Raw genomic sequence first — 19,744 nt, forward strand, 5'->3', positions numbered from 1 at the left:
GTACGGCTTCCATTATGGTCGTTCAGCTGGTGACCTTATTGTATACCTTACACATAGGTGGGCAGAGGCAATTGAGTCCAAGAGGGAGGCGCTGGCGGTAAGTTTGGACATAGCGAAAGCCTTCGATCTGGTATGGGACAGAGCATTACTCTTAAGCTTCCAGCCTATGGAGAACCCATGCTCAAGGAGAAATTGTGCAACTGGATTTCCAGCTTTCCTTTTTTTTATGTTATAGCAGGCAAACGGGCAAGAGGCTCACCTGATGTTAAGCGATACCGCCGCCCATAGACACTCACATTGCCAGAAGGCTCGCAAGTGCGTTGCCGGCCTTTCAAGAATTGGTACGCTGTTTTCTTGAAGGACCCTAAGTCGAATTGGTTCGGAAATACTTCAGTGGGCAGCTGGTTCCACATAGTGGTGGTGCGCGGCAATAACTGCCTTAAAAAACGCTCTGTTGTGGAACGACGGACGTCGAGCTGATACGGATGGTATTTTGTATTTTGCCTTGACGTCCAATAATCGTCGTTGATCGGTGCATCAAGGCCGTCATCGACCAGCATGTTCCAACCTTAAACTCGTGAACGCTGGAGTTCCACAAGGCTGTGTCTTATGTCTGACCCTGTTTATTCTGCATATCAATGATTTGTTGCAACTTAGCAATCATCATCGGACGTCAAGGCAGAATCCGTATCACCTCGACGTCCGTCGTTCCACAAATGAGCGCTTCTTAAGGCAGTTTTTGCCGCGCACCATAACTATATGCAACCAGCTGCCCACTGAAGTATTTCCGAACCAATTCGACATAGTCCCTCTTGTTACATACAAAAAATGTAAACTTTGTTTTGAATCACCATTGGTGATTAAAAAGTTTGATTAAATTTGCCTTGACTTCCTGGCGTCAAACTGATCACTAAACCAGTCACTATTGTCTTTAGCTATATATATTACTGGTTCTTATTGTAAAAAGATAAAATGAAAGTCAACCTTGATAATAATATTTATTACAAAATGTAACACTTAATCATATAAACGTTGGATTTACAAGAGTATATTTCAATATTATTATGTATTCAATATCATCTACATCTAAGTTTGCCGACAATTCTGGGCCACGAGCAGTGGAGCCGTAACTTAAACCATTTTGAATGTTCATGGAAATACAATTATTTTTAAATTCTTTAAAATAAATTACGTTATTTTTGTTGCCTTATCATTTAGGTGTACAAGTCAAGAAAGTACACTTTCACTGAACATTAAAGGTTGTCCTATAGTTGTCAATTAACTCAGAACATTTTTAATTTAGAAATCATTAATTATAAGGTAGATGACGGGGGTTTGATTCTATCAGACTCGCGTTAACACAAAAACGTCTAGTCTAAATTTCTGTATCATTGATAATTTAAGCGATCAAGAAACCTTTGTTATAGGCTCAGCGTGTTATATTGTTTGTAAACCCTGTTTTTTACGTTATATCGCTATATAAACACAATTTACTTGAAGTCAACGTCCACTCGAATATAACACTGCCTATATATAGTTGTTGCTAAACATACTTAATGTAGACTTTGTGGACAAAGAACTGCGAGCTAAAAAAATTGAACTTTTAACTGTCATTATCTGTATAAATATACAATATGTAGATTTACAAAAAAGGGAGTAAAAAATTACACATATTAAAGCTATTGCTGACAAATGTTAACAATCTTTAGAGATACGTCATTTTCTCACAAGTAAAAAAAAATAACAGGATATATGCCCGGAATGTTGTAGTTATATCAATATGTCCTGGCCTGCGCCGGTACTCTGTAACTTCCAAAAATGATATAGATATTTTTGTATAGAATTTCGGCGTAGTTCTATCAATATCCGTAGCGCTGATGTCTCAACAAAAAACTTAAAATTGAAGCCGGGAGAGCAATCACTATTGAGAGTTACAGAGTACAAGAGCTGATTGTAGAGCTTATTATTATATGGCTATTTTATTATTAAACTACTTTCTGTGGTATGTCATATTGTTTTAAACTTTGAACTTTTCAATTAACATTCTACCATGGTGTTAATTAGTAGTATAAATAGAATACAAAATTTTCTGCTATCTCATGCAGACGCGTTTTATGAAGTGTTAAAATCACGGACATGACATAATAATGCACCGTTTTTACTAAAATCTTTTGTATCTTACTGTCAAAATGTGTTTACACTGTGATGAAAAGAGACAGGTAAATTGTTTGTAAAAAAAATTACGGTATCATTACTACTACTGTAAATTATTTTCCTTGAACTATGAGTGCTATTCGACATTTTGATTCACATATTAAACGAACATAGAAATAAAATACATTTCTCTTACATTTGTTTAAATCTTAATCACCCTATACATCTGTTGCTCTTAAATAAACTCTATATTGTACAATATAAATTATTGATAACCTACATATACATATGACACGGGTTTATCGCTTTGGGAACATGGCATCAAGTTTTTAATATCACGATAATTTGCATTAGAAAACCTACAAAACAGTACTGAACGCGCTTTATAAAACCTATTGAATATACAAAAGCGTGAAAGAGTAAAAATATTACCTTTGCATTTTGTTCATTAAATAGCTTACGACAAAGAATCATAAAAATAATAATATAAGCCGTACACTACAGTATACATAAACATAAAGATTTTTTGGAAGACATATTCATGTATAATCAAAAGCGCGAATCATTCGCTTCAAAATTATAAGAATTTTAACGTTATTAGGTAAGATAGAGGGAAACTAAGTTTTTGAAAATAAGTTGGAAATAAATGGTATACGAAATGGAATGGTGGGATTAAAATGGCATGAACTGTCTGGTTACTATGGTTACGCCGCTATTTACGTAGAAACAGTCGGTTACCATGGTTACGATGCTATTTACGTAGAAAAAGTCGGTTCCCATGGATACGATGCTATTTCCATATAAAAGTTAGTTACCATGGTGACAATGCTATTTACGTAGAAAAGTCGGTTCCAATGGATACGATGCTATTTTCATATAAAAGTTGGTTACCTTGGTTACGATGCTATTATCATAAAAAAATATAATGATCACCCCATGATGACTATTTACAATGCTATTTCCATATAAAAGGATGGTTGGTTACCATGGTAACAAACCTCGTGCTTCACTCCACGTTTAAGCCCGTAAAGGATCTTATATTAACTGGACCGGAACCACAGATTATGCATTAGTTTGATTCCGTTTCTTTGGCGGCGGCGTCGGCGCTTTCTCATTGGTCGGTGGTAACTCTCTTCTCTTTGATTGGTACAAATACGAGTTGCGCGGCGACAGCACTAAATCGTAATTATACCTGGTGGGTAGGGGGTTCGACTCCTGGTTATTGTTCTCTGTGTCTAGGTCTAGGCTTCTGTGTGACTGCTTGACTGGTAGCGGCGGCGGTTCCTCTTCGTCTTGGTTCGAGTCTGTAGTGCCTGTGGGGCATATTTTTAGATATATAAACATGTGGGCACATTAAGATGATTATTTTAAGTGCTTCGACACGCAAATGTATTAAATTCCAAGCAAATAATAACTTTTGGATCAGTAGGCAGAGAATATTTTTACCGTAGGGGCGGAACCATATGCAAAACCCAAAAACCTTGTATAAAGCTAAAAATTCCAAACCGGTGGGTTACATAAAAACGCGTGCGTTAGAACATATGCCTTTATGCAAAACTATTCTACTATAAAAGCATTGCAAATTATAACAGCTGTAACACATGCAAGCAAAAACCTTAAGGAACCTATACACAATCACACAAAACATTAAGTTGTTAAAAGTCAAAATAATTCCAAGATCAGGCGACGTGCACAAAACACATTTCGAAACAAACCGTCCTTGATTATAACAATTTCCTTAGCTACATTATCCTGCAGCTAACAAATTATATATAACAAAAGTCAATTATACAAACGATATAGCGAAAGATGGAATACATATACAAAAAGGTTCAAACATTTACAAAAGGAACAATTAAATACATTTAACTAAGTAATACCTAATTCGGCTGTTGTGTTATAGTGTGAAAATGAGGGTATGTACGTAAGGGTGTTAGGGGTGTGCTTATGATGCAGGTGATTTAGCGCTACCATATTTATATAGGTTAAATAAGTCGAGTCTTAAATATTGGTCATTGTATGTTCGGGCTGCGTGATATAAAACTGAGTTTTTTGCACTGGTTGACGTGAGGAATGTGAAACAAACCACGATTACGAGTCTGGTAGGCAAAAACTATTTATTATTTATTTATTAACACTTCGTTACACGACTATATAAAAAACATTGAACTTAATTAAATCTAAAGGAGGGCAACTGGCGGCCTTATCGCTTTCGAGCGATCTCTTCCAGGTAACCACTTCGAGTAAATAAAAATGAAATAAATTTCATAAGATAGGCAAATAGTGCAAAAATACATGTTATACACAGTTATTAAGATAAAACTAAAAAGGGACAAAAAAAACTAAACTAAAAGTATAGTAAATAATAAATTAAATACAAACAATTACTTATAATCTGAATAATTATTCAAATTAATTTTGCAAAGGTTAGTCAAAAATAGTGATGCAATGAATACAAATACGTGTATATATTTCCCGAAGCTAAAAAATAGCCAAAGTATCATTAAAGGCGCCTTCAAATTTGCAGCAAAATGCCGCGTTGCTTTGTAAATCTATGTAAATAAACAACGCGCGGTTACAGCGCTACAGCCACGTATCAGTTCATCGACCGACTAGACATGTAACATCACAAATCGGGTTGAAGAATTTATCGATGAGGTTTAGAGTCTTCCAGTTCGTCGAGTCCAGCTATACGGGATCGGATCGGACCTCGACCGCCAAGTACAGCAATCAAATTGAAAAGAAAAAGGCATGGGAAAAAATAAATTTATTGAGAATTTCACTCACAAAACCGCAAGTGTTTTTTTTTAACACAATTATTTTATATTTTCATTACTTGCCATGACAATTCTCCTTCTGGGCTAACAAAATGATTCTTTTTCCTTCTAATAGTAACACTAAGACCAGTGTTTCTTGGTCAAGAGTCCATCGTGAAAATATGTATTACGACAACAGCGCGGCAGCAGAAGCGCTGCGGCAAATTTGCCCTAAAGCCTTTTTCTGTCGCCTCAGAAAGATTATTTTCAACCGGTAGGAATGGACAAACAGAAAAAAGAAATCACGTTTCTGAGCAAAATACTGTGCTTTTTTTAACATTTTTAATGTAGTTAATTTCAATTATTAAAAATCTTAGTAAAAAGAGTATGTATAATTTATTTTACCGTTTCGTTTGATATTTGTATTCGTTAAAGATAAATTCATTGTATCACTAGTGAAAATATTTTCGGGGCTTTCTTTGAACAATTCCAACAATTCTTACCACTTGAAAAATGTTTTGAATGTGATATTCATAAAAAAATCTAGACCTATCTACCATTTTTAAATCCAAGCAGAAAAATGTTTGGAATGTGATATTCATAAAAATCTAGACCTATCTACCATTTTTAAATCCAAGCAGAAAAATGTTTGGAATGTGATATTCATAAAAAATCTAGACCTATCTACCATTTTTAAATCCAAGCAGAAACATGTTTGGAATGTGATATTCATAAAAATCTAGACCTATCTACCATTTTTAAATCCAAGCAGAATTTTTTTTGGAATATGATATTCATAAAAATCTAGACCTATCTACCATTTTTAAATCCAAGCAGAACAATGTTTTGAATGTGATATTCATAAAAAATCTAGACCTATCTACCATTTTTAAATCCAAGCACCAAAGCCACCGTTAAGTGTGTTTTTGCAATATCTGTACCTTAAATTAATTAATAGTGTTAAAACAAAAATGTAGTGTTTAACATTTATCAAGGACGGCATAAAACCATGCATAATTATCCGGTGCACGTGTACCTAACGAATCCCTGTTAGATGGTGGCTCTGAGGAAGTGACGTATGAAGCTCGTTGCGATAACCGCCGCTCGACGTCCGCCCGAAGAGGCCTTTCCGTCACCAACTAATATCAAACATAGTATGTACTTTTTGTACGGCTTTGAATTTGACTAAGACCTGGGGTGACCATTCATCTTCATAGTGCTTCTCTAATAACAACATTTATGTATTCATTTTTTTCATTCACAATTTTCACCGTGAACTTAGTAGTTAAATTTTTGCAGTGTTTTGGAAATCTTGATTCAAGAATTATGTTACCAATGGAATTGATAATTTAAGTTTGTTTTGGACTAAGTTCAGTACGCGAAAATGAATTGGATCATTAAAAAAATAGACATCGCATTTATTAAATTCTCTTGTGGTATTTTGTAAATCGATTGTAAAATACCTGTAAGCAAGCTAAGTATCTTACATAAAGCTTTTATAAAAGCATAATTAAAGCTCAAAAGCTGGGTTTGTATACGTAGAATAGCAATAAAAAATAACAATAAATTTCGTTACTGGTTTTAGCAGAAGAAAAAAATATGGCTTTTCAGTATTTTACAGAAAAAAATATTTCTGACATTTAAAGACTGTGTACTCTGTATCTTCCATAACCATAGCGACTTTAGTGAGCTTTTATCGCTTTTGATTTAGTTTTTCTAGTGCTGATGTCACCAACACGAGATAGTGTGGTATGTCAATTACAGAGTACCACTTCTGAATGCGGTGGTATCGATTTAGTTCAAGAATACTTACGTCCTGGCGCAGCTCTCGCAGTGGAGAAACTGCTGAATCGACAATATTCGGTGAGCTTATACTATTCAAGTTATTGTTGAAGGCACTTGCGATTGCCGATGTTATGGCACTGTTGATAGCGTTGTTCACACCATTCGTTGTAGCTGAGGTGTACCACTGACTACCACTTGATTGGATGCTCACTTCACTCTGAAAGTAAATTACATACTTTGAATTTTAAGTGTAAGAAATAATTAAACTAGTGTACCGTTACTTTAAAACTCGTCAAATTAATTATTACAAATAACTGAAAAAGTATATTAAAAATCTACTCTACTATGCATTTGCTTCATTTGACTAAGCGGATAATATATATAAATTAATAATTCAAAAATACTGGAAGGATTTTGAGATCTGGGTTTATCGACGTCTGCTTAAAATATCTTGGACAGGCCGCATACGAAATACAACCGAGCGTCACAGAAAGCAGAACAAAGAACTGCTGGAATATTTCGACACGTCTCACGTAAGACCAAAAAATACGAGCTCCTTCAACTGATCATACAAGATCATCACGTCTTGGTTGAAGAATCTTAGACAATGGTTTGGTCATAGCACCAAGTCATTGTTCAGAAACGCAGCATCCAAAAGTAAACTAGCCATGATGATCGCCAACCTTCGCAAGAACGGTACCACAATATGAAACACATACCTTTCTACTTCTTTTTTTGTGCCTAGGGGTGAGTGTACCACTGCTACTAATTCTGTGAAATAAAGTATGTATATTACTTATAAAATAAAGCTCCTTACACAGTACGTGTTTAAAAAAATCTTGCATAAATTATTCCCCTTATTTTTTTAAATACAGTTGCTCAAAAAGTGATGTATTGCAGGACCGTATAGCGTTAGGGATGTGGGACACACTCGTGCTTTCTTTTTCCCAACTGTCATTTCTATTAAAAAGAAAAAACCAACCACAAAGGTTTTACAAAAAAAAAATCATAGACGTTTTTATTATCCATGCAAATATTTATATCTATATCAAAGAAGCTACTAATTTGTTTCAATATCACATTTAATGATTTGGGGCTTTGCCTTAGCACGGGTATACATTTGGCGGAACTCTTTGCAATGACAGGCTTTCCGCACTTGTAATGAAATATACTATACGCTCTAACACCTTGATTATCTTAAATATAGGGGGAAGATCTCCAAGTTGGCATCATTGAGTCTGTACGTTAATAGGTACCTTTGGTCTAATTTTATTCACCCCTGAAGTCATTAAGGTTTAAATGCATCAGGATATAATATTGATATATATATATATTGATATTATACAAGATAATAAATAAGACGAAAGAATATATTTTTAAAAACTATTCTAATATTTGAAAAATGTACATACCTTGTCCTATTAAAAGCGGAAATGAATTTTGACTTGGACGTTGACCTGCAAATAAATGTTTAAGTCAGAAAGTATAAGATTCGAATCTTTATACGTATAAATCTTCTGTGCGTGTTTGTAAGCTCCAAGCTAAACGGCTGGACCGATTTTGATGAAGTTTTTTGTATTCAAGTGATTTCAGGAATCGTTTAGATTTACAATTATATGATTTTTATTTTTCAACACGTGTACAGGACATGTATACACATGTTTAACTGTCCACTAGTTTCAAATATATATTTATTTGATATGTTGCTTAATTTCTTGTATGAATTTTCTACTTCGGGTACTTTAGTAATATCCTTAGCTTACATTACGTGATAGTTGTATAATGTCATAAAACTTACTCATTTCCGGTCGATATATCGGACATCCGGTTATTCGCGAGGCTTCGTGAATCAATATCGCTGCTGTCTCTAAGATTTGCTCGCAACTGAACTTCTGATGACGCCTCGCTTAGAGTATCAAATTCACTTATCTGAAATCAAGTTAATTAAAATTAAGTCCTGGGTAATAAAGGATATTATTTTCATTAAAAAAAATCGCTAGGCGCTACAACCTTTATAGGTCTGGGCTTCAGATTTCTGTATCTGTTTCATGATCATTTGTTAATCTAATAGACAAGTCTAATGATGATCTAAGGCAAGCCGGTTTCCTCACGATGTTTTCCTTCACCGTTCGAGCTAATGTTAAAGTAAATATTTTCAATAAATTAACTGATAATAATCCTTGGCATGAATACGTTAAATCCATTTGAAGATGACAGAGTAGTAAAATAAATAATATTGTTTGTTTGAAACGCCCTCGAAGAATGTTTCAGCCTGAAAATTACTGCAAATTCGATTTCTCTGTTATGTGATAAAAAAACGCGAACATACACACGTTTATTTCTAATAGTATACAACAAATATATCAGAAATTTTTTTGATAGATGCAAACTAGATGTTTTGTATGTAAGCAACAGATTAAATAAAATTTAATAAAATCCTTATAGAGTTTAGGTGATGGACCCCCATCTCACCCTCGACCCCCACTCTCTCGTAATTTAAACAAGTTGTCCCGGCGTTAAACTAGACTTCCCAACGTAAAAAAAAACGTATTATTAGATGTTTGACGATGCTACGTAATACCTAATAACTGAGTTCGAAGAAGAGATTAACAATTTAAAGTTGCGTTAATAACTATTATAAAAAGTATAGATTTGTATTTTTCATATGGTAAACAATAGTAACCATGGTAACGGGGCTTTAATATACATTCAGAAAATTTATCGTATACGTAAAAATACGTACTCGTCTACCGAAGTTCTGTTCAACCTTCTGTTGTAACTCGTGAAAACGTTTCACCAATAACGCGTGCATTTTCTTGTCTGGATCCCGAGAGGCGTGAACTTCTAAACCTGTAATTTATATAAATATTTATAATCTTGAACATTAATATTATTAATGTTTCAAACTTTGCCATAGTAAATAATTTGTTTGGAATGTAATTAATAATAAAAAATCAATGGCGCTGTAACCTTTTTAGGCCTGGGCCAAATTTCTGTATCTGTTTCATTATCATTTGTTAATCGAATTGGCAAGTAGGTGATCAGTCTTCTGTGCCTGACGCACGCCTTCTACTTTTAGGGGTCTGAGGCAAGCCGGTTTCCTCACGATGTTTTCCTTCACCGCTCGAGCGAATGTTAAATGCGCACATAGAAATAAATTTCATTGCACAAAGTGCACAGTCGGGTATCGAACCTACCTCAGGGATAAGAGTCAAACGCTGCCACTAGGCCAGCACTGCTCTGACTTGAAATGTAACTATTTGGCAGAATATTTATAATTATAGGTTTACATGATACAAATATTTTTTAATTTTTATATTAATAAATAATTTTGTGCAAAATTCGACTTATAAGACTCATCCAACAAGGGTTGATTTAGGACGCGATGGGGTTTGGGGCAGATACATTCCTACACCTTTTTTACAACCTATACACCGGATGCCAACAAGATTAAAGAAAATAGAACAGAGGCAGAAGAAGAATTATAATTATGATATGATGAGATGGGTTTAAATGCTTCGAATGAGGTTTCATAAAATTCTTACCAAACTTCAGTAAAGGCACTTGATCAGCGATCAAATCTTTGAGCTGCTGCAGTAGCCCGCTATGTTCAGGATGCCGTGCCTCGTAGCTGGCCGTGAAGAATGCCAACTCGTAGTTAACGAGCCCTCCTTGTACTTGTGGGTCTAGGATACCTGGAATGCATTCAAGGGATAAAATGAATACATTACAAACTGCTTTTAAATTATTGAGTACGATTTTGTTCGCATTTTTTCACCAAAAAAATTATTCGTACCTTGAAAACAGTTCATAAATACAACAATATCTTTTTATACATAAAAAGGTTTGTGTTTAATAGGAAAAAATCTTGGCCAGAAATAATATAAAATCGAGTTTTGGGGGTAATAAGATTGATTTAAAGAATCCATCAGTACTTATTTATTTGTTAAAGTCATAACATAACCACATTGTACTAAATCTACTGCATATTTTACAAAATCTTTCATCTAAAATGTATGACAAGTGAAGTAAACATAAGTGTTTCAAAAAATAAATTAAAATATACTATTAAAACATATACAAGATAAAAATAAGCACACAATAAAATTACCAGAAATTTTTGGTAAAGTAGAAAAAAAATTGAAAAACAAAAAAATATATAATCAGCAAAACAGCGAATTAGGTTTGAGATAGGCTAACAATGCTTTCCCTTTGGATATCCAGCTCCGGATAAGCACTGTTCAATCCGTTAAAATCGCGAAGAACTCGAAAGATAGGTGCTTGCGACTCCTAGGTTGGTTTTTGTAGGAGGAATTTGGAAGATATTTCTGATTTTAGACATAGGTAATGAGTAAGTGACGACAATATTAAAGTACTATATGACTTGTGGAGCCGGAAACTCACCTTGCAACCTCATTGTCAGCGGATGTAATATCGCATTCGTACTTTTCGTCTCCATAATGACCCGTTTGAGTTGTCTGTTCGTATTTGACATAGTTTCCACCGCCACTTCCAAAGGAGACACCAAGTATGTACGCGAAGCTATTACAGGGAACCAACGAAGTATGCCTGAAGGTAAAAAATAATAATATAAATGCACATGAAGTAAGTGTTTTCTTTCAATACACATGAAATAGACAATTAAGACAGACTTCTTTCTTCAGAGCACTGTTGGCCTAGTGACTTCAGCGTTGGACTCTTATTACTGAGGTCATAGGTTCGATCCCCGGCCGTGCACCAACGGACTTTTTTTTCTATTATCATTCCCTCGAACGATGAAGGAAAACATTGTGAGGAACCGGCTTATACACAAAAAGTCGACGGCGTGCGTCAGGCACAGGAGGCTGATCACCTACTTGCCTATTAGATTAACAAATGATTATGAAACAGATACAGAAATCTGAGGCTCAGACCTACAGATGTTGTAGCGCCATTGATTTGATGTATTTAATTTTTAAATCCTTTAACGGAACAGCTCTAAAACTTATATTACGTATAAAAAACTAAATAAAGAAATAAAACAAGCATAGTATGACTCTGGCGCAGGAAACCAATACTCACCAGGTAATTTATCACTAATCTCAACTTCCGTTCTTTCGATCCATCTCGAAGCGAACTCCTTTGCACCAGAAACATCTTTACCCGATATTAAATCTCCGTCGTCTGAAATATTTAAAAAAATATTCAGTCTTGGTAAATCTACCTATATTTTACGTAGGGGATAAAAATCGAATGCCTATGTGCCTATCAATCTAAAACATCTAATACTTGCAAGATATGATCTCTCGGACACATGTTGGGTGCGTTTACAGAAGCTATAATGAAAACAAAGAACTTGGCGATTAAAAAGTGTGGCGGAGAGTTTATTGCCAGTTCTTCTCTTCCGTTCTACAACCCTTGATTTGCGAACTGGCAGTTAATTTAACATAAGAATCATTTCATATATATTTCTATTTTGAAGTTCATAAGTATACATTGTTTAACCTATATGAATAAATGGTTTTGAATTTTATCAAGTGTAGACTTTTAGTTATCAAGATTTATCTATGTTTAAAGATAGCTTATAGTTGATTTCTGACTATTATACTATATATACTAGACAAATATTGCCTACTTATACGTTTGCTGCTGATAAACAACCTGTTTTTACGGTAATCTTTAATTATGAATATCTATCTAAACTTTCAAGGTTCGAGAAAAGTGTTTAGAATTGATGTGCCAAAAAGCCCTCCCAAATTTGTTAAAACAACTCCTATACAAATGAGCCAAAGGAAAATGGTCTATTAAAAATCAGTCCTATATAAGGAAACGTAAAAAAAGAATATTATAAATCTGAAATGCTTACCATTTTTATATACAGGCCTTGAAAAAATAAACTTATTAACATTATTGTGCTCATAATACTGAAGTATTCTGTCATCTATCGGTTTGTTCACGAGATGCGCCCATTTCTCAGAGATCACTGGTGTCACCGCGTTAATTTGTAAATCTGATATATTTATAAGGAAATCACAATATCATTAAAAAAATACTGTATCTCGAATATAGAAAAAAAAAGTTTTATTTTTAAAAGATTTCGTGGTGATAACAGTACTGCTTGCTTCAGTTAATAAAGACTAGCTACCAAGATTAGTACCTGTCAAAAAAAACTAGTATCTATAATGTCCACTTATGTACTCGACTTGTTCTGGGTATGGTGGGTTACGACCAGTTACGCCTCAGAAGAGAGCTAGCTGTGTCAGTGTACTTATTTAAGATAATTACGGGTCGGGTTCATAATGAGGATATTATGGAGAAACTGGGTCTACGGGTACCAAGTAGAAACCTGAGGCTACCCGCAAAACTTGGATATACCGCAAGCACAGTCCAACTTCTTTAGCAAAGCGCCACTCACGAGAGCAATACGAGTAATTAACAAAATTTCTACTAAGGTAGACCTATTTGTTTGTAAACTGGCTGAGTTCACAAGAGTTGCTTGCTATATTGTTAGTTATAAGATTTAGGCATATAAATATATTTTTTATTATTTGTAACTGTTAAGGTAGAATCATGATGTGGAAATAAATAAAAAGCAATTCGAGAGAATTTTTTGCATCAAATTGAAAAAGGATACATTGTCCGTCAGACTCCGTGATATCTTCTCCGGGTTCATCCAGTTTGAGTAGAACCTCAGCTTCAGGCCACTCATCTAGCATTCGCTCTTTGAAGTTGTGAAGCATATCGCACTCGTTACCGCGGTATACGAAACCCTAATACAATCAATATACGTTATAAATATGATAAAAAAAATATCAGTTCTAGGATTATTTTTCGGACACTGGGTTACCTAATGTCAGATTAAAAGTACTGAATACACGTGTAATCTCATTGTCAACTCACGAACATAATTCGTCTAACTTTGAAGTGAAATAATTGTATTAAAGTAAGTCAAGTTAACTGGAATGGTTTTCTCACCCTGGAGGCCTTTAACAATAGTCAAAATAGATTATAGACGATATTTATATGACAGTTCTGTACATTTTTAGCATTATTTTTTCGACGTATATTAAAAAAAAAACTCTACCCATATATTTAAATCTTTTGTTGAATTTTTATATATAGAATGTCTTACTTATGTGTAAACTTTCTAAATTACTAACTACAGCATAACTTATAATGAATGACCAATATTATATTGAATGTTTTTCAAACATTCATGACAACATTTATGATTTTATGGAGTTATGACTCACCTTTGGTGTTAGCAAATGCGGTGGGAATCCTTTACCTAAATACCGCACCCTGAAGTACGAGTTCGGTAACCTCGTTTGATGTAAAGTGGCTCTGTATAGAGAAGCCAGTAGCTCGTGTAAATCGGCCAATGCGGTATAATCTAGTGCATTTTGCTCATGCACTAACACTAGTTCTTTGATAACTTCCACTGCTGCCTCCCACTGCCGACCCGACTCTAGTAGACGGGCCATTTCTTCGTATAGAAATATCTATAAAAATGGAATGATTTTATTTTTTATCTGTATTTTGACGAGGAATTTTCAGAGCCTTATTACCGATCCTGTACAAAGTATACGCATACGCAACACATAGAACATATTAAAATGCTCAAAATATTATCAAATATTTGAGATGTAATAATAAATTTATTCCAATTAAAATGGGTATAGTAATTGAAGCTAAATAGAACGACTCTCTCTAAGTATTAAATTTAAAAAAAAATAGTAAATACGAGCTTTATCTTATATAGAGATATATTCGGAGATAATTTTTTTTATTTATTTTTGTAAACTGAATAAACAATCGCAAAAATACCACACTACTGTGTTAATGTAATTTAGAATTGCAATGTAAACGTATAAATTGGTTATGTAATTTTGAGTTGCAATTTAAACGTAAAAATTGTTAATGTAATTTTGCGTTGCAATGTAAATGTAAAAATTATAAATCTAATTTTGAATTGCAATGTAAAAGTAAAAATTGTTAATGTAATTTTGAATTGCAATGTAAAAGTAAAAATTGTTAATGTAATTTTGAGATGGAAAGTTTGAGGCAACTGCGGGCGCACGCGTGATGTTCCAAGTTCTCGTTCGTTCGAACTGAACGTCACTACTTCCGTGGCTGCACACCTCTGTACGAGTATACTTTCATACATTTGCCTTATCGTTAATACAACGTAATACAAACTGAGCTAATATTACTATTAACTAACCTTGAGGTCTAAATGAGTAAGATGCGAGTCAGGCGAGGCAGGATGTCTCAACCGGGGCGGCAACGCAGTATGACTCCACTCAAGTAGTTTTGCGTGTAGCTGTAAAGTGAGACCGGCCTCTGCCCAATGCTGGGAGGAGCGGTGCATGGCTGCTAACCGGTGGACATATCTGAAATGTACAAAAAATTACAACAATTAAATAACAATATTTAGCCTAACACAACAATACTTTGCAAGTAATTATATCCTGTTTTTTTATTTACAAAAGCTTAGCGATGCTCGGCATATTGATAAATACAGGGAAAGATACAAGTTTTAATGTGACAACAACACATACAAATACGAAGGGAAAAACAATGATTCACATGAACCAAAGGAAAATTGATGACAAGCTATAGAGGCGAAATAGTTTAGGTACAGCCACTACCAGATAGAGAACATCTGGTGATGTAAGACAAGGATAGAGTCAATTAAGTTACTATAGGATAAAAATGATTTTGTTTAAATTTAAAGCATTATTAAACCACTTCTAAACTAAATTTTATGTATTTATTAAGCTAAAGGTAAACATGAATTTTTTCTTATATTTTTATAGTATTTACTTATCACTTAAGTCACGTGTTACGTACGTACAGTGTCCATGTACGTATGCGAGAGGGCTAGCGAGTACGTTGCCAGTTTTTTTAGAATTGGTACGCTCTTTTCTTGTAGGAACATAATTCTCATTGGTTTGGAAATACCTCGAGTGGCCACATACTGGTAGCGCGCGGCAAAATATACCTTCAAAAACGCTCAGTTGTTTAACGACGGACGTCGAAGTCATATGAGAGGAAATTCATTTTCTACTTCAACGTCCGCTGATGAAACACATCTATTGATTCGAACAAATCCTCTGAGCACTCAACATACTTTTGGACTTAAAAAAATACCTGATATACATATGCGGTCTTTCAATTTGTTCATAGAACCGCAACACACTGGTGATCAAGTACATTCTATGGGACGTAGGAGCTGCCCTATACTGTAACAGGGCATCCAGTTGCCGGGCAGCTGCGGCAACTAAAGTCGAGCCACAGTTGCGCAACTCCGTGCTTTGGTTGCACATAGCGCCGCAAAGAGATACGAAGCGAGCACGCCATCCTGCGTCGCCACGCCCTGCTTCGGCTAATACGTCTAACTTGTCTATTAACTCATTTTCGAATGTGCGGAGGTTACCTTCACCTGTAAGTAAGAACGGTTATATATACAATAAAAGTCTAATAAACAGTTAATGCATAGCACGCATTGTTTTCTACAACACAAATCAATTATTCGCTACCAAAAGTTCTCTTTCGGTAACACTTGTAAGGGACCGTTCAAGTATTACGTAACGAATTTTGGGGGAGTTTCTCTTGTAAAACGTTACGATGCGGAGCGGGGATTGAATTACGCATTATTGTTAATCTTATTTTCCACTTTCCAGTACTTTACACCACATAATGGTAAGTTTTAGGTATAAAGAGTCACTGGGGGTAGTCACGAAACGTTTTACTATTGGATACAGAAACGTTACGACGCCTTTTATGGGGGACATTCAAGAATCTCCAAAAAAATGCGTGACGCAATACTTGAACGCTCCCTAAGAAAAATTTAGTGATTTTGGAAAAGTCAAGAAAGTGTGAAAATTATACGAGAAGTTACAATCGAGTAGCCCGCTATATCGCAGCACACAACTCATGATGAGGCTTTTTGCATCGAAGAAGTCGCATGGATCCGGGAAGCATCCGCGAATATACAATATCAATACAATAAATAAAAAATATTAGAACTAAGAAAATAATAATAATAGCAAATAATGATTACTGGAAGTTTACTAAAACGACTCGGCGAAATATCTCTATGGAGTTTGAAATTGTCCATTCTTCTGAGTTTTTTTTGTAAATACGACACGATCTGTTAACAGGACCATTAAACGACGGGCACAAACGTGAGACAGGCATGTAAAATGGATACTTGTTTCTAGGCAACCGTGTACTGCAGTGGATAGGGATTTTATGAAGCATTATCTTGTAACACTACATCAATGACGTAACGTCGCAATTCAATTGAAACAAGGTCAAATCTTTAAAAGCGAGAGTCATAGGTTTGAAGTGAATCTTCTAAGTAAAGACAGACACAAGATTGATAACGTTATCATTTCATATTTTCTATCCGCCTAGTATACGCATTATTAAGCATTAAAAATAGAAAATAATTATTATCCAGTTCTCGTCCGTTCTTCGTCCTTGATTTGAGAACTGCGGTGGCGCTACAACCTATTCAAGTGTGGGCTTTATAATTCTGTATCAGTTTCGTGATAATTTTCTTTTCCTAATGGACAAGTAAGTGCTTTCTGTGCCAGACACACGCCGTCGACGTTTTAGGTCATATGAAAGCCGGTTTCCTCACAATATTTTACTTCAGTATACGAGCAGGTGTCAATATAGAATTAAAAAAATATATATTTAAAGTGGCATTTAGTACCACCGGAGAAAAAATGGTTGAATACAGATATTTAAAGAAAACACCTTTTTACCAGATTGAAGCTATGTTTTATTATAAACTTATAATAAAAAAAGGTAAAAAGTGTTTTCTTTAAATATGTAAATGCTATGTTAACAAAAGACAATACTATGAATACAGATATTTTACTTATAAACTGACTAAAAATATTTTTTTATAGATTTTATAATGTTGATGATTATAATCAATATACATTGATTTTGGCACCGGCTTCCATAAATAAACCAAGTAACTTTAGATTAAATATTCTTAGTAATACAAGTTTGAAATTTTTTAGTGCATTTTGGGGTCGGCTATTAAAAATTTATTCAATCTCACCATAAATCTCCTGTGTCCGTCGGAAGTCAGTCTGCATCATGTCGAAAAAGAGCGGTATTATCGTGTTGCGAACTTCTTCGTCATTGAGGAAACTCACTTCAAGGAAGGGGCCTACTAGCTGAGGGATGAAATATCGCTTGTGGTCACCTGAAAGTGTTGTTCATTCGATTAATCAGTCTGTAATCAGTCCTTGGAAATGACACGTCAAAAGAACTGAATGTCTAAAATCACGGATTTTTCGTTAGCGAAAAAGCGATCCAGTACGAAAGTTTTACTTTCATAAATACATTTAAAAAATGACAGCGCAATAAAATTGCGCACTTTGGAATTTCATCATTTATTTTTGTCTATTATTATTTATTTTATCGATAATTAGCTGCTAACACTTATGTTTTTTTAATTAAAAAATCTTAATACAGTGTGACGTCACCATAATTACGTACAAAAGCGATAAAGTTGTATGAAACAAAACGTACCCAAGCTGTACCACATTTCCGCGGCCAACGTCGCTGCAGACCTACGTATGTCGCCATACAACATCACCACCCGGTGTTTTCTCGTAGCTGGAACGCTCTCCAACTGCAGAGGAGGAGATGACGCCACCAGACCCACTGTACTAAACCATTCAGCTAAGGTTGAATGGACTGCACTAACACTCTCGGTATCCGTCTCGTCCAGTGTGGAAAGGCTGTCTCGCAGCATTCTAGAGAGAAGCCTGAAATTGACATTCGACATACATTATGATTTGATGATTGTAAACCATCAATATTTTTTGTTGCCGGCCTATACAAGAGTATTAAAGGTTTAGATGTCTTCCAGGAAAGACCTCCACTAGTAGTCAATTCCCAGTTCACCAAGTTGCAAAAGGCCTAAAGAAGCGGATTGTGGAAGTAGAAAGTAGGAGAACTATTTCTATTTGAGGGTCAGAGATACTATCAAGTACAACTGTAAGAGAAGTTTGACTTTAATATTGATGTAGATTAAGATTAGACAAAATTTAAACATACATTTGAAACGTTTCTAAACATTTTGTAAATCGCAACACTGTAATAATAATAAAATTACCTCAAAGCATGCATCATAATATAATGTTGTAGATGCAGCATATCGGCCCAATAACACCTGAACACCGGCCTTTGGAGTAGTGACGTCATCATCGCCAGTGCATCATGGGCTAAGGAGTCAGATCGGCCTGTGCCTTCTGCCTCCACGGTCTTCATTACAGTTGTGTATTGTTCCTCAGACATTTGTCGCACCATATCCAGCAGTACGCAGATCAGTTTACGCTGGAAATATTTATAAGATGTTAGTGGTGATTAACATATTTTAAAAAGTGGAAATGTATGAAAAACTAAATGACAGTCCATGTTGATTGTAATGGGTAAGGAATAATAATACACTTAATCAACGCCCCTCGGCTTGTTGTTTGAAACATCTTAACAACCTTAAAGTAAAGAATTTAGTAATAGAAGTTTTATAAGAATAATTTTTAAAGCAAATCATAAGAATTAGAACATTGTGGGTTTTTTTTAAATAACTGAACGGTAACAACCTAAAGTTTGTAAATTGTCCACAATCAGCTATATGTTGTCGTCTAAACAGTAGAATTAAATAAAATAACAAAGTTTTTAATTTCTTGATATACCGTTAGTTTCTTTAAAATAAGTAAAGCTCCTCACCAGTAAAGGATCATCATTTGCGATGGTCTCATCTCTTCCTCTCTCCCTCATCATTGTGACGGCTATCTTTAATACTGTAGGAAGCAAGGCTCTGGCTAGGACACCTCTGTCAGCCTCAACAGGTCCCACATCATCTCTTGCTAGCAGTGTGACCACTTCTCCTAATGTGTCTACGCAAAGCTCCACCTATACAGTCTTAATAACTTAGCAACACTTACTATTATTACATAAAAAAATATTTTCAGATAGGTATTTAATTACATTATATATACGAGGGTACCAAGAGGGCAATGTACCCACATGATACA

At 34.8% G+C, this 19,744-nt stretch overlaps 1 protein-coding gene across 5 annotated transcripts in view; it reads right to left on the reverse strand.

Moving 5' to 3' along the window:
- Positions 1-985: 985 nt before the first annotated feature.
- The window catches only part of LOC123720843 (dedicator of cytokinesis protein 1), a 49,349-nt gene continuing 30,590 nt past the window's right edge, over positions 986-19,744 (reverse strand). For 4 of the 5 annotated variants that reach the window (XM_045677637.1, XM_045677635.1, XM_045677636.1 and 1 more), the window contains 19 exons: positions 19,437-19,622; positions 18,823-19,043; positions 18,234-18,472; positions 17,758-17,904; positions 15,828-16,119; positions 14,899-15,067; positions 13,928-14,176; positions 13,309-13,444; positions 12,541-12,684; positions 11,757-11,858; positions 11,100-11,264; positions 10,241-10,390; positions 9,439-9,545; positions 8,494-8,624; positions 8,108-8,152; positions 7,415-7,466; positions 6,724-6,912; positions 5,947-6,049; positions 986-3,467 (listed from right to left, as the gene is read on the reverse strand). In XM_045677637.1, coding sequence (XP_045533593.1) covers positions 3,217-3,467; positions 5,947-6,049; positions 6,724-6,912; positions 7,415-7,466; positions 8,108-8,152; positions 8,494-8,624; positions 9,439-9,545; positions 10,241-10,390; positions 11,100-11,264; positions 11,757-11,858; positions 12,541-12,684; positions 13,309-13,444; positions 13,928-14,176; positions 14,899-15,067; positions 15,828-16,119; positions 17,758-17,904; positions 18,234-18,472; positions 18,823-19,043; positions 19,437-19,622 — 3,078 coding nt within the window. In that variant the 3' untranslated portion in view covers positions 986-3,216. The remainder of the gene's footprint in view (positions 3,468-5,946; positions 6,050-6,723; positions 6,913-7,414; positions 7,467-8,107; positions 8,153-8,493; positions 8,625-9,438; positions 9,546-10,240; positions 10,391-11,099; positions 11,265-11,756; positions 11,859-12,540; positions 12,685-13,308; positions 13,445-13,927; positions 14,177-14,898; positions 15,068-15,827; positions 16,120-17,757; positions 17,905-18,233; positions 18,473-18,822; positions 19,044-19,436; positions 19,623-19,744) is intronic. The other variant, XM_045677638.1, reaches the window with a different exon arrangement.

Source organism: Pieris brassicae, chromosome 2 (assembly GCF_905147105.1).
Source record: "Pieris brassicae chromosome 2, ilPieBrab1.1, whole genome shotgun sequence".
Taxonomy (NCBI): Eukaryota; Metazoa; Arthropoda; class Insecta; order Lepidoptera; family Pieridae; genus Pieris; species Pieris brassicae.